Below are 15,082 nucleotides of genomic sequence, written 5' to 3'. Positions count from 1 at the left end.
CTCTTTTCGAGGTTTGGGCAACTTTCAGCTGTTTTCCTCTTTGCTGGGTCTTGGGTCAGCCTATGGTCAAGCCTTCCACCAGGACCCTACTCTTTGGGCTCTGACCTCTTCCTCTCCCCTTCAGACTGCCCTGCTTGTCTCTGTGGTCACCACCAGACCCTCTCCTCTGATCCCAGAGGCCAGGGAACTGGCAAGATGACTTATACACTCCTCTGTCTATCTTCCCGGGGCCAAGCTGGCTTCCTAGACTCGCTCTCCTCTGTCCCCGCCCCAACCCCCAGTCTGGGCTCTTGTTGGACCCGCTTTGTCTCTGAGGGTCACTCGGGGCCCCCATCTCAAAGAGAAGAGGGGAAAAGATAGCTGAAAGAGATGGGGAGGCATTCCTTCAGGGCCAGGGTTGAGGACCAAGGTCAGAGGGTCAGGAAGGGCTGGGGACTGTGGGCCTAGGGATCCGGGTCATGGACCCCGCAGAGGTGGAGGGGCTCCCCCAGGCCTCCGTGAGGCTGCCGTGAAGATCCTGGGCCGGCCAGGGACCCGGGGAAACTGCAGGAGGGAAGATGGGAGAGGAGAAGGTGCTGAACTCAGAACTGGGGAAAAAGATGGGAGGACCAGACGAGGACACCACGGATTCCTGGATCCCCAGGACACACTTCCTTGCTCAAAAAAGGCAAAATCTATGGCACAAAAGCTCTAGTGATGTGTCCAGTTTAGAGGGCAGGGGGTGGAGAGTCAAAAAGACTAGAATAAGAGAGACCTCAGAAGAGGAGACAGTCTCTAGATCACTGAAGATCCTGGCCCACAAACAGGGTCCAGGGAGACCGATGTGGGTAAAACAGATCCCTTGGGGCACAGGTTCAGAAATCCCCGGAGAAGACATGTCAGGTCAGAAATGTACCCGGATTGACCCCACAGGAGGTGAGAGAGGCCATATCATCCACTCAGGGGACAGACAGACAGACAGCCCCAGGCAGACCACCACCAAATGTCAGAAAGGGGCAGGCAAGGAGAGTGAGGGTCAGATGTCTGCGTGGGGAACCAAGACCCAGAGAGATCTCAGGACAGCGCTGGCAGGGGTCCAGGCTCAGGCTTTCCCAGGAAGATGGGAAGGTGCCTGAGAAAACCCCACCCACCTTCACTGGCACAGACCCTCTGGCTCACAGTGGTGCCTGGACTCGGGGTCCTACTGGGCTCTCAAAGGATCCTGTGTCCCACTTTGACACAGACTCAAGGGCTCCCATGACGGACACCAGACCTCTGATTGTGACCTTCTTCCCCTCCCCCACTTTGCAGGTCAGCCCAAGTCTGAACCCGTAGTCACTCTGTTCCTGCCCTCCAAGGACGAGCTCAGTGCCAACAAGGCCACCCTGGTGTGTCTCATCAGTGACTTCTACCCGGGTAGCGTGTCCGTGGCCTGGAAGGCAGACGGCAGCCCCATCACCCGGAATGTGGAGACCACCAAGGCCTCCAAACAGAGCAACAGCAAGTACGCGGCCAGCAGCTACCTGAGCCTGACGGGCAGCGAGTGGACATCCAACAGCAGTTACACTTGCGCGGTCACGCACGAGGGGAGCACCGTGACGAAGACAGTGAAGCCCTCAGAGTGCCTTTAGGGCCCCGGGCCCCACCCTCGGGGGCCCTCTCGCCCACACCCCCTCCCCCAGTTCTCCATGGACCCCTGAGCCCCCGCCCAGGTCGGCTCAGACCAGGGGGCTCTCCTCCCTCCCTGTTCCTGCTTCTCCTGAATAAAGACCTTGTCATTTATCAGCCGACATTTCTGAAGTGCTTTGTGGGTCTGGCCGAGTCTCGGGGTTAAGGGTCAGTTCCTTAGGGAAGGGACAGTTATGACCTGAGAGTCCATCTGCTTGTCATCACCCCAACCCATCCCCAGGGACCACGGAGCTCTGAGTGCCAGGGGAGCGGTGACCCAGAGCAGGACATGGTCAGGCGGTGCAGGCTCCTGGGGTGCAGGCCTTGGCCCCCCACACCCCATCCTCCTGAGAAGGGACAACGGCCTGTGAAAGGGACAGCGGACGGCTCTGGGGTTGGTGGGTGAGGATCGGGGAGAAATGAGGAGGGCGCCAGGTGAGACTGAGACACACAGGGCAGGCTTGGGGACCTAGTGGGGAGCTGGGCCTCTCACAGGAGGACTGTAGGCATCTGAAGCCAGGTCAGGGATGGGATTAGTTCTGGGGGGAATCTGCAGGGAGCAGGTGCCGTCTTCCTGTATGATGAGGGGTGGGAAGTGGTCAGGAGAGCCGGGTCCGCATAAGAGGACACCATCTGGGGATCAAGAGGCCATCCAGTGACTGTCGCGTGGAGAGTCCACTGGAATTCAGGAGCAGGGTCAGGCCAATGAACCCAGCTCTTGCCAGGCTTAGGGTGTGGCCGGAGGGCTCTAACAAGGTTGGGCTCTCAGAGGAGTCAGCGCCCCCGATCCCTGCCCGGGGCGCCCCCCGCCCCCCCCCCCCCCCCCGTAACCTAGTGGCTCACCTGAGCGCTCCCGCAGCCCAGGGAAGATCAAACCTGTGTCCCCTGCGGCAGCGGCTGGATTCTTAACCCCTGGACCGCCGAGAAAAGCCTGTTTGCGCTCACTTTTATTGAGCTATGGTTGCCTTACAGTGTTGTATTGGTTTCTACTGCACGACGAAGTGAATCGGATATATTGATACGTGTATCCACACTTTTCCGGTTCTTTTCCACGCAGGTCAGCACAGAGTACGGACTCGCGTTCTCCGTGCTCTATAGCGGGTTCTCACCAGTCGTCCACTTTATATATAGACTTTATAAGAGCAGCATGTGTACGTCAATCTCAACTTCCGGTTTATCCCTCCCCTCCTATCCTCCTTGGCAACCATAATTTTGTTTTCTACATCTGTGACTTCATTTCTGTTTTGTAAATCAGTTCATTTGAACCATTTTCTTAGATTCCACATTTAAGCTGTATCATGAGCTATTCGTCTTTTGCTATCTGACTTCACTCAGTATGACAAGCTCTAGGTCCACCCGTGTCTCCACAAACGGCGTTGCCTCATTCTGCTTTATGGGTGACTCGTATTCCTTTGCCTGTATCTACCACATCTTTTTTATCCATTCATCTGTCGACGGACATTTAAGCTGTTTCCATGTCCCGGCTATTACAAACAGCGCCACAGTGAACACTGGAGTACGTGTGTCTCTTTGAACTGTGGTTTTCTCAGGGTATATGCCCAGTGGTGGGATTGCTGTATCATATATGGTAGTTCCATTCTTGGATTTTAAGGAACCTTCATACTCTTCTCTCTAGTGGCTGCACCAACTGACATTCCTGCAAGCAGTACAAGAGTGTTCCCTTTTCTTCACACCCTCTTCAGCATTCACTCTTCGTAGATATTTTGATGATGGCCGTTCTGACCAGTTGGAGGTGGTACCTCATTGTAGTTTTGATTTGCATTTCTCTAATAATTAGTGATGCTGAGGATCTTTCCATGAGCCCCTTTGGTTACTTGGTTGTGTTTTGGGCGCTGTTTGATTTGGTGTTATTTGCGTTCTTTCTAGGAGGGTTGGAAAGCCTCGACACTCTGATTGGTGGGTGTGTCCAGGGCCTGATGGGTCCTTCAGTCTCTCCCAAATCCCTCTGGCTTTTTCTAGCTAGAAGAGGCTGCAAGAGCGCGATTGCTGGTGCTGGACTCCCCCAGGGTCGGGGTGCAGCCCCGAGCTGTATCTGGGAAGTTCTCACTGCTTTATGTGCCTGCAAAGTGGTTCTGAGCTAGAAAGGGTCAGCGGGTTCTGGGGGATATTTTGGCCAGAGGCAATCCTAGGACAGTTGGCCGCTTCCCTCCACAGTGCCCTTGTGGGACCTCAGGTCCTTTAGCCAAGTTACCTTCCTTGGACGCTCCAATCCCAGGCCCCTCAGGCGGGATGGGAAGCCAGGGGCAATTGCAGTTCCGTCCTCCTTGCTTTAGGGAAAGCAGTAAGTGAAAGAAAGTGAAGTCGCTCAGTCGTGTCTGAGTCTTTGCGACTCCATGGACTGTAGCCTACCAGGCTCCTCCGTCCACGGGATTTTCCAGGCAAGGCTACTGGAGTGGGGTGCCATGTCCTTCTCCAGGAGTGAAAGCAGTAATTGATCCACAAAGGGAAGCCCTTCAGATGCTCTTCCCTTCTCCAGGAGTAGCTTCCAGATCTTATGTCTGTCCTTTAGTGGAGCACTTTTACAAAATGATGAGTGGTCTCTGCCATGTTCTGAAGGTGAACTGTTAATCACATCGCGGGGAAGTCTAGGGTACGTGTAGGCGATGTTTGAATCCACCGTGGTTTATTGTCTTGGTGCTGGAGTTCCCACTTTTGTCCAGGGCAGCCTCCACTGGTGGCCACAGGTCCTCCCGCTCGGGTCCAGGAGACCTCATAACTTCCTGCGTTCTGTTGGGACCGTGTGTTCCAGGCCCATCTTGTGCTGGGCCCGACTCAGGCCTGGGATGGACCATGTAGCCCAGCAGCCTGATTCTCTTTAACGAGAAGATGTCCCAGGACCACAATGAGGGGCTTGCTCACATCTCTGTTCTGAATAAGATGCTCCCAGATGCATCCAAAAATCAGATGAGACCCTGAGGGGTGGCCAGGATACTGTCCAGTCCTCCCTGCAGATGGAGGCTGGACTTGGACGGCAACCTGCCCAAGCCTCGCTAGAGATGCCCATATGAAGCCAGGAGAACCCCAGGGAACTGTGGGTGAGCCCCTGGAGCCCCAGTTAGGGTCAGATGGAAGGCAGTCGTGGCAAATCCACTCCAGCCATTTCCATGAGGGGATGGGGACGCCCCTGCCCTCAGCCTGTGCTCTCACCATGGGATCAGGCTGCTGCCAACTCCACAGAGAAGAGAAGCGGCTTTCTCCTCTGGGGTACTTTGCTCCTGGAGAGGTGATTGCCCCCCCTCATTATTCCATTCCCACCCCTGGCCACCTGGTGGGAAAACTGCATCCAACACGCAAACCTGCTTTGGGAATCTGCCTGTCCAAGGCTCCTGCTGCTTGGCACGGAGGTCCCCTGTCCTGTTATCTGCTGCTGAGGGAGGGGTGCTGAAGCCCCTCTGTGAGCAGACACCAGCCTGGGGCGAGGACCCCACTTCCTCCAGCACAGCTGCAGGTGGGGGGCTAGGGGGCGGGGCAGGGGCCTCCCAGGGAGGGGTTTTTGTGCGAGCCTGTGTCACGGTGTGGTGTTTTCGGCGGCGGGACCAAGCTGACCGTCCTAGGTAAGTCTCCCTCCTCCCTTCTCTCCCTCTTCTTTCCTCAAGTTTTGGGCACTTTTCTGTCACTTTGCTCTTCTCTATGTCCGGTATCAGCCTGTGGTCAAGCCTTCAACCAGGACCCACCTCTGGGGCCCTGACCTCTTCCCCTCCCCTGACCCCAAACTTGTCCTACTTGTCACTGAGGTCACCATCAGAGCTTTACCTCTGACCCCAGAGGCAGGGGAATGGGCAGGCTGACCTACCGACTTGTCTGTCTGTCTGCCGGGCTGAATTGGCTCCCGGACTTCACTCTCCTCTGTCCCCCCACACCCCCAGTCTGGGCTCTATGGTGAACCAGCTTTGTCTCTGAGGGTCACCTGGGGTCCCCATCTCATGGGGAAGAGGGAACAAGATTACAGATGAGGGACCATGGGGAGACATCAGGGGGACCCAGAACCCTCAGGGCTGGGGACCAAGGTCAGAGGGTCAAGAAGGGCTGGGGACTGTGGGTCTAGGGATCCGGGTCGCGGACCCCGCAGAGGTAGAGGGGCTCCCCCAGGCCTCCGTGGGGCTGCCGTGAAGATCCTGGGCCGGCCAGGGACACAGGGAAACTGCAGGAGGGAAGATGGGGAGAAGGTGCTGAACTCAGAACTGGGGAAGGAGAAGGGAGGTCAGGACACGGGGGACGCAGACTCCTGAGTCTGCAGGACACACTCCTCAGCAGCAGGAGCCCCTGAGAAAGCAGAGAGACAGGTACCAGGGTAGGAAACCTCCAGACCCAAGAAGAACCAGAGAGGAACCTGAACTCAAATCTGTGGATGGGGGGACCGAGGACAGGCAGACAGACTCCCCCTCGACCCAGCACAGAGGCTCCAAGGGGCAGACTTGGAGGCCAACGGACCCCTTCAGGCAAAGGTGCTAACAGACATGTCAGGTCAAAAATATACCTAGATTGACCTCACAGGAGGCCAGGGAGGCCATATCCTCTACTCAGGGGACAGACAGACAGACAGACAGCCCCAGGCAGACCACCACCAAATGTCAGAAAGGGGCAGGCAAGGAGAGTGAGGGTCAGATGTCTGCGTGGGGAACCAAGGACCCAGAGCGGTCTCAGGACAGCGCTGGCAGGGGTCCAGGCTCAGGCTTTCCCAGGAAGATGGGAAGGTGCCTGAGAAAACCCCACCCACCTTCCCTGGCACAGACCCTCTGGCTCACAGTGGTGCCTGGACTCGGGGTCCTACTGGGCTCTCAAAGGATCCTGTGTCCCACTTTGACACAGACTCAAGGGCTCCCATGACGGACACCAGACCTCTGATTGTGACCTTCTTCCCCTCCCCCACTTTGCAGGTCAGCCCAAGTCCGCACCCTCGGTCACTCTGTTCCCGCCCTCCAAGGACGAGCTCGACGCCAACAAGGCCACCCTGGTGTGTCTCATCAGCGACTTCTACCCGGGTAGTGTGAAAGTGGTCTGGACGGCAGACGGCAGCACCATCAGCCAGAACGTGCAGACCACCCAGCCTTCCAAACAGAGCAACAGCAAGTACGCGGCCAGCAGCTACCTGAGCCTGACGGGCAGCGAGTGGAAATCCAAGGGCAGTTACACCTGCGCGGTCACGCACGAGGGGAGCACCGTGTCGAAGACAGTGAAGCCCTCAGAGTGCTCTTAGGGCCCTGGGCCCCCACCCCGGAAGGTTCTACCCTCCCACCCTGGTTACCCCTAGCCCTTCCTCCTGCACCCAATCAGCTCTCAATAAAATGTCCTCATTGTCATTCAGAAAGGAATGCTCTCTGCTCATTTTTGTTGATACATTTGGTGTCCTGAGCTCAGTCATCCTCAAAGGAAACAAATCCTCTTAGCCTTTGGGAATCAGAAGAGAGGGTGGAGGCTTGGGGGTTTGGGGAAGGATGGTTTCACTGTCACCCAGAATTCCCCAGAGAACATTCTAGAACAGTGGATGGGGCCACTGCACGAGTGGAAGTCTGTCCACCCTCCCCATCAGCCACCATGCTTCCTCCTCTGTGTGGACCACATCCAGCTCTGATGATGCAGGTCACACACTCTTTGGTTGCCACAGCCCCAGGAGTCTCTCGGCTCCCTCGCCTGGGTCCTCAGCAATCACACCTGGAAGCTGCTCCTGCGGAAGCGGCCCTCTGTCCACTTAGATGATGACCCCCCTGAAGTCATGCGTGTTTTGGCTGAAACCCCACCCCGGTGATTCCCAGTTGTCACAGCCTAGACTCCCCCCGACTCCATGCCTCCAGGGCCACTGCCCTCTGCCCCTCCCCCAGGCCTCCCTGTCACGTTCTCCAGGGGACCAGCAAGCCCCCATCCCTGGTCACTCATCTCACAGTCCCCCCAGGTCACCCTCCTCCCGCTTGTGTGTCAGGAGGGTCCCAGCTGCCTTCGAGGTCTCTGACCAGCCCAGCTCTGCTCTCTGCGACCGCTTAGAACTCAGCCCACCACGGAGCCCGGCCCACCTCAGCTGCCCATTTTGGTTGACGTGTTCCGTGAGCTCAAGCCGAGAATCAGGTTAGGGAGGTCGTGGTGGGTTCATCTCTGACTCTGTACGCTTTCTTAGGAGCTCAGAATGGGATCTGAGACCCGGATAGACTGTGCTAGGCACTCACATAGGATCACACGTGAGCACCATTAGACACACACACACACACACACAGGAGTTACTGCAAACGCGGCCATGTTGGTTGGACACGTCTCTAGGACAGAGGTGCTTCCAGAATCCTCCCTGGCGTCACTCTGCGGAGACCACAGCTCCATCCCCTCCGGGCTGTAAACCATCTCCTCACCCTCCCACCAGGGCGACCCCCAAAGCTGCTCACAAGAAGCCCCCACCTCCTCCAGGAGAAGAAGTTCCCTGGGACCCGGTGTGACACCCAGCAGTCCCTCCTGCCCCTCCCCCGCCTGGAGATGGACGGAGCCCCATTTCCCAGGGGGAACTCACAGGGTGGGAGGGGCTGCTCCCCTCACCCACCCGGAGGGTCGGCCAGCCCCTCTGACGAGGAGGGCGGCCCGGGCTCCGTGAGCAGCTGCAGGTGGGCCTGGGCCGGGGGTGGGAGGGCTGACAGCAGGGTTTACGTTCGAGGCTGTGTCACTGTGTGTTTGCTCGGTGGGGGGACCCTGCCGACCACCCTGGGTGAGTCTCCCCCTTTCCATCTTTCTGGGGTCAGGAGTGACAGCTGGGTAGATTTTTGTGTTTTTCTTACCCATCTGGGGCCGAGGGCTCAGTCGCCCTAGGCCTGTAACCTTCCCTGTTTTAGTCTGTTTCCTCCGGGCTTCTTCACATTCCCTTGAGGGATAGTTTCACTGTCATCCAGCAAAGCCCAGAGAACATCCAGATGAGGCGGGCAATGTGGGATGGCAGGCTCGTCCGCCGCCAGCCCGCCGGGGCCTCTCACCCGGGCTCCCCGCGGCCTCCAGATACTGTCTGAGCTGTTTCCCGGGACACTTCACCATCTGAGACGGTGAGGCGAGAAACCCCCTCCCCAAAAGGGAGGAGACCCGACCCCAGTGCAGATGGCCGTGCTGCATGGGGACCCCGGGAGTAAGTGGGGTCTGGCGGGGGGGGTGGTCACTGCAGACTGATGCCCCAGGAAGGGTGAGAGGTCACGGCCCCCGATGCCAGCAGCTGCAGGGAGCACAGGCCGGGGGACAAGTTATGCAGACAGGACAGGACGTGTGACCCTAAAGAGTCAGAGTGACAAAGGGGGGGGGTCTGGAGCTCCTGAGATTAGGGCTGGGGTCCTAACAGGATCCAGGAGGGTCCACGGGCCCACCCCAGGCCTCTCCCTGCACCCAATAAACTTGCAATAAAACCTCCTCATCGTCATCCAGAAACCCTGCCCTCTGCTCATGGTTTCCCTTGTCCCGTATTTACTTGTCAACCTCTCCAGGATTCTGCAACTGGGGTGGGGACCCCCGGCACCAAGGAGGAAAATACCCCAGGGGAGCAGCTCACGGTGTCGGGGGTGGGGGGGCACCTCTGGGAGACTGGTCGGGACCCACCCCCACCCGCCCTCTCCTCCTCCAGCTCAGGGCCTTGCCCACCCCGCCACCTTTCTGGACATGGTGGCCCATGACTGGTGCTGTCCAGATGAGACCTCCCTCCCTGCCCTGGTCGAGACCCTCTAGACGGCGACCCCGCCACTGCCACCACTATGTCGTCTCTTTCCTGCCCTGGCCCTGCCCCTGGAATGCCCCCTCCCTCTCTGCCCAGTCCATCTCCTACCCACCCTCACGTCTCCCTTGTCACTCCCGAGGCCTGGACCAGCCACGGGGACCAGGCCACTCCAGCCCTGTCAGCTTCATAGGCTCTTAAATCTAGGGTGCGTCTCGGTTCTCCACCCGACGACAGGTTCAGGGGTGCAAGAGGCTGGAAGGAAGCCAGGAAGGAAAACGGTCACGTGAAAGACCCACCTGGAGGAGGCTTCAGCCCTTGACAGAGGTGAGCTCTGAGCTCCTCAGGAAGCAGGCAAGAAGTGCCTCGGAAGCTCCGAGATTCACAACAAAGCCTTCGCTGGAGGGAAACTGGTGTCTCTGTGCCAAAGCCAGGCACCTTGTACCACAGTTAAAAGTGGGGTCGTGTTTTACCGGAGCCCTCAGCATTGCTGGGAGCCGGGCTCTGACACACACACGCACAGGTGATGGTCCGGTAGCCTCAGGACGGGGTGATGACCACGAGCTGGCACGGCTGCCCCTGCACAGGGAACCCGCCGTGTTCCCGTCTCGGGTACCGTCTGGGGGCAGGTGACAGCTACATGGTAATGGTCCCTGGATTTGGTCCCTGGGAGGTGCACCAGGTAAGCTCCTGCCTCTGGACCCAGGGTGGGCCCTTGGAACAAAAACTCACCAACCTGCACACCTAAGGCCTCTCCCACCCCTTCCTGAGACCCCTTGGGTGTCCCTGGAGCCCCTGAGCTGTTCCCCAACTCACCGCCCAGCTCTGCCAGGGGGAGCAAAGAGGAGAGGGGTGCTCTTCCAGGTCTGAGGCCCAGGAAGGCACCTGCCACCTCCCCGGGGCTTGTCCACTGGCCACTTGCTCCCTTCCACCACGACATCAGGACTCACTCCCTCTGTGAGGCCCCCAGGGCCTGGGGGCTCCAGGGGCTCTGACGACGAGGGGCGTGATGAGCCCCAAACAAGCCCTTCATCCTGGGACCCTGGGCAGTGCCCCCCTCCCACCGCACTTGGGGGTTTGAAAGGTAGGCCGTGGTCAGGGCTCAAGTGTCCCTTGGTGACTCTGTCCCTTGGCTCTTGCATTAGTGGCTATAATGAATCATGCAAACACAGAGGCTTTACGCAACCAACATACATTTATTCTTACAGGTCAGGGGGCAGAAGCACAAACTGAGTCCTATAGGCGAAATTCAAGGCATCTCAGGCTGCGCTCCTGCCGGGGGTCTTTTCCAGCCTCTGTAGTTTGTTGTTCAGTCACTCAGTCGTGTCTGACTCTTTGCGACCCCATGAACTGCAGCAGGACGGGCCCCCTGTCCCTCACCATTTCCTGGAGTTTGCTCAAATTAATGTCCGTTGAGCCGGTGATGCTATCTCACCGTCTTATCCTCTCCCATGCCGTTCTCCTCCTGCCCTCAAATTTTCCCAGCATCAGGGTCTTTTCCAATGAGTTGACTCTCCCTATCAGGTGGCCAAAGGACTACAGCTTCAGCTTTAGCATCAGTCCTTCCAATGAATATTCAGGCTTGATTTCCTTCAGGATTGATCTTGATTGATCTTTATTGATTGATCCTTTAAGACTGGCTTGATCTCCATGCAGTCCAAGGGACTCTTAAGAGTCTTCTCTAGCACCACAATTTGAAAGCATCAGTTCTTTGGTGCTCAGCCTTCTTTATGGTCCAGCTCTCACATCCGTACCTGACTACTGGAGAAATCATGGCATTGACTACACTGATCTTTGTCAGCAAAGTGATGTCTCTGCTTTTTAATACACTGTCTAGGTTTGTTATAGCTTTCCATTCACAGAGCAAGCGTCTTTTAATTTCATGGCCACAGTGATTTTGGAGCCTCCCCTCAAAAAAAAATCTATCACTGCTTCCACTTTTTCCCCTTCTATTTGCCATGAAGTGATGGGACCGGATGCCATGATCTTAGATTTTTGAATGTTAAGTTTTAAGCCAGCTTTTTCACTCTCTTTGTTTACCCTCACGAAGAGGCTCTTTAGTTCCTCTTCACTTTCTGCCATTAGAGTGGTATCATCTGCATATCTCAGGTTACTGATATTTCTCCCAGTAATCTTGATTCCAGCTTGTGATTCATTCAGCCCAGAATTTCACACGATGTACTCTGCATATAAGTTAAATAAGCAGGGTGACAATATACAGCCTTGACGTACTCTTTTCACAATTTGGAGCCAGTCCAGTGTTTCATGTCCGGTTCTAACTGTTGTTTCCTGACCTGCATACAGGTTTCTCAGGAGGCAGGTAAGGTGGTCTGGTATTCCCATCTCTTTAAGAATTTTCTACAGTTTGTTGTGATCCACACAGTCAAAGGCTTTGGTGTAGTCAATGAAGCAGAAGTATTAAATTGTGTCCTTTGGGAATTCCCTTACTTTCGCTATGATCCAATGGATGTTGGCAATTTGATCTCTGGTTCCTCTACCTTTTCTGAATCCAGCTTGAACATCTGGAAGTTCACGGTTCACACACTGCTGAAGGCTAGCTTGAAGTTGTAGAAAGCATTACTATGAACAAAGCTACTGGAGGTGACGGGATTCCAGCTGAGCTATTTAAAATCCTCACAGATGATGCTTTTAAAGTGCTGCCCTGAAGAAGTGAAAGTCGCTTGTTCGTGTCCGACTCTTTGAGACCCCATGGGCTATACAGTCCATGGACTTCTCTAGGCCAGAATACTGGAATGGGTAGCCTTTCTCTTCTCCAGGGGATCTTCCCAACCCAGGGATCCAACCCAGGTCTCCCGCATTGCGGGTGGATTCTTTACCAGCTGAGCCACAAGGGGAGCCCATATTGCGGCACTCAATATGTCAGCAAATTTGGAAAACTCAGAAGTGGCCACAGGACTGGAAATGGTCAGTTTTCATTGCACTGGTCAGTGTCAGTGTCCAATCCCAAAGAAGGGCAATGCCAAAGACTGTTCAAACTACCGTAAAATTGCGCACACGCTAGTAAAGCTGTGGTCAAAATCCTTCAGGCCAGGCTTCAGCAATTGTGAACCATCAATCGAGAACTTCCAGCATCCAGATAAGCCCAGTCCTCTGCTCAACACTTCCCCACTGCTTCAAAGCCACAGCAGCTTCTAACCTCTCTCCTTTCCCCTTTGACCTCTGCCCCCGTCTCACCCCTCAAGGAGGCTCCAAGTCCATCAGGGCTGTCATTGCCCACTTCAGAGGTGTCAGCTACAAACTGGCACTTGCCATGGGCACTTGCCATCTACTTCTACAAGGATTAAACCGTGTGTGGCTGCAGCTGCTGACCGTCAGCAGCCGCTGAAAGGCGTTCAGGGTGAAGAGCAGAGATGAGGCCCTCTGTGCTGGGAGCAGGTGGGGGAACAGGCAGGACAGGTCTCCAGAGAGTTAGACATTCTCAGGAGCTGATTTTATGAGCCCAATTCTTGTATGTCCTCATATCTAGAAAAGTACTGAAGTTCTTCATGGTGATGAGTGTTCCTTGTGCCTAGCAAAAGCTTTGCAAGACTAGTGGAAACCTTCTGGAAAGATATGTGCTTGGCTGCATGTATTTCCCCTTCACCGAAATCACACTTACGCTGACCTTTCTCCCCCTGCCTCTTTGGGGCAGTTTCTCAGAGCCATCTGAGGGGCTGTCTCCTGGGCTGCAGCCCTCATATTGTCCCAGATGACACTTGCAACTCTCCCGCTGTGCTTTTTTTTTTTAAGTTGACAGAGGGAACACTGACCATGTTCAAACGCCCCAGGCTTGCCCTGCGCATAAGTGCTGCAGCAGCCTCTGTGGACTGGAGGCCCCAGAGCACTGGGTGCAGCGGTCCAAGCTAGTGGCCCCTGGAGAAACAGACAAGAGTGTCAGGTCAGAAGAGGGGGCTTGGCCTGGCCCTGCCCTGCCTCGTTGAGCGACACTGGGCAGCACCCTTGGTCCCTGGCTTGCTTGCTGAGGCCAAGGCTGGGGAAGGCAATTGAGTTGGGTGGGGGAGGGGGGTTGTGACTTCCTCCCCTGCTGCCGAAAAGCAGAGCCTAGAATAGCCTGGGCTGGGGGGGAGGGGAGGGGAAGGGAGGTGACTGCTGGGGCCCTGGGGGAGGGGAGGGGAGGGGAGGGGAGGGGAGGGGACTGCTGGGGCCCTGGGGGAGGCCCAGGAGTTTCTACTGAGCTGAGCTGGGTGCCTTTCCTGACTGCCCAACCCCCTGCGAGGCCTGAACAGTCACAAGAGAGCGCAGCCTGACCAAACCCGGGCAGGGCACGCGGTCCCCTTCACCCCACAGTGTCCACCGAGCCCAGCAGCCTTGGGGAGGGCAGGGTCCCTGTGTCTGGCAGGAAACACAGACCCTCACACCCAGCACGAAGGTCTAAACCCAGGTTTCCAGCTGCTTTGAAATTATAGCAGCCGTGCCAACTCTGGGTCAGTGGCCGCAAGACACAGAGAGATGAAGTCCAGCATCTCTCAGCACGGGCCGTCCTCCGCCTGGTCAGGTCCAGGGTCCCCGGCCCGTCCGTGGCCGTGACGGGGCATCGTCAGCCTCCTCCCTGCAGCTCCTGAGCAGCACGCGTGGGAGGAACTGGCCAGCTCTCCGGGGCCCCTGGCGGCACTCACAGGAGCGTCACCCCCAGCATCCGCGGGCCAGGCTGCTTCGGAACCCTGCTGGGCAGGAGCCTTTGAGAGGCTTCGAGGGGTCGCACCCTCTTGGGGTGGCCAGGGATCCCCTGCTTCTGTGAGGTCACCCGGAGGGATTGCACATGGGCCTCAGGGACAAGTGCAGGGATGTGACAGACGGTCGTGGGTCCCGGCAGAGCCGGTCTTTGGACCCATTTTTCTGAAAAGCCAGTTGGTCACCTGGGATCACAGCAAAGCTAATCCGGTTTGGCCAGGAGTCTCCCAGTGACGGCCTCCCCAGAACATCGGGCCCAGGAGGGTTCTGGGGGAGAGTCTTGCCTCCTGGATTTCCCACACTTTCCCAGCTCATGCCCGTGTCTTGGCAAGTCCATGATTTGGTAAAATAAATTTGTGTTGGAGTGTAGTTGATTTACAGTGTTGAGTTTGTTTCTCTGTACAGCAAAGTGACTCAGTTACACATATACACGTATCCCATATAGGTCATTACAGAGGATCAGGTAGAGTTTGCTGTGCTATGCAGTCGGTCCTTATTCAGTTCAGCTCAGTCGTGTCCGACTCTTTGTGACTCCATGGACTGCAGCGCGCCAGGCCTCCCTGTCCATCATCAACTCCCGGAGTTTACTCAAACTCATGTCTATCAAGTCGGTGATGCCATCCAACCATCTTATCCTCTGCCATCCTCTTCTCCTCCTGCCCTCAATCTTTCCCAGCATCCACTGGAGAAGGGAATGGCAAACCACTTCAGTATTCTTGCCTTGAGAACCTCATGAACAGTATGAAAAGTCCTTATTAGTTATCTATTTTATATACAGTAGTGTGCGCATGTCAACCCCAACCTCACAGTTTATCACCCCCCACTCCGCCACCTGGTAGCCATAAGTTTGTTTTCTCCATCTGTGACTCTATTTCTGTTTTGTAAACAAGTTCATTTATACCACTTTTTTAGATTCTGCACATAAGTGACAAACCCACAGCAAACATTCTCAACGCTGAAAAACTGAAAGCATTTCCTCTAAGATCCGAAACAAGACAAGGATGTCCACTCTGTCCATTTTTATTCAACACAGCTCTGAAAGTCCGAGCCGTGGCAATC

The 15,082-nt window shown here is 56.1% G+C and overlaps 1 long non-coding RNA gene and 1 gene segment (V, D, J or C); one reads left to right on the top strand and one right to left on the bottom strand.

The window, feature by feature from the left end:
- LOC145526494 (immunoglobulin lambda variable 3-10-like) overlaps positions 1 to 6,976 on the top strand; it is a 30,857-nt gene extending 23,881 nt beyond the window's left edge. Inside the window, 1 exon segment of the V gene segment in view lies at positions 6,775 to 6,976. Coding sequence covers positions 6,775 to 6,865 — 91 coding nt within the window.
- LOC145526513 (uncharacterized) overlaps positions 1 to 15,082 on the bottom strand; it is a 31,833-nt gene that overhangs the window by 1,581 nt on the left and 15,170 nt on the right. Inside the window, exon 3 of one of the 2 annotated variants that reach the window (XR_014068937.1) lies at positions 10,508 to 14,752. The exons of the other annotated variant lie outside the window; for it this stretch is intronic. This is a non-coding gene — a long non-coding RNA (uncharacterized LOC145526513). Of the gene's footprint in view, positions 1 to 10,507; positions 14,753 to 15,082 lie in introns of those variants that run through there. 2 annotated transcript variants of the gene reach the window in all.

This window comes from Giraffa tippelskirchi, chromosome 11 (assembly GCF_054371585.1).
Source record: "Giraffa tippelskirchi isolate mGirTip1 chromosome 11, T2T-mGirTip1v1.2.pri, whole genome shotgun sequence".
Lineage (NCBI taxonomy): Eukaryota > Metazoa > Chordata > Mammalia > Artiodactyla > Giraffidae > Giraffa > Giraffa tippelskirchi.
This window is presented reverse-complemented; position numbering and strand designations above follow the sequence as displayed.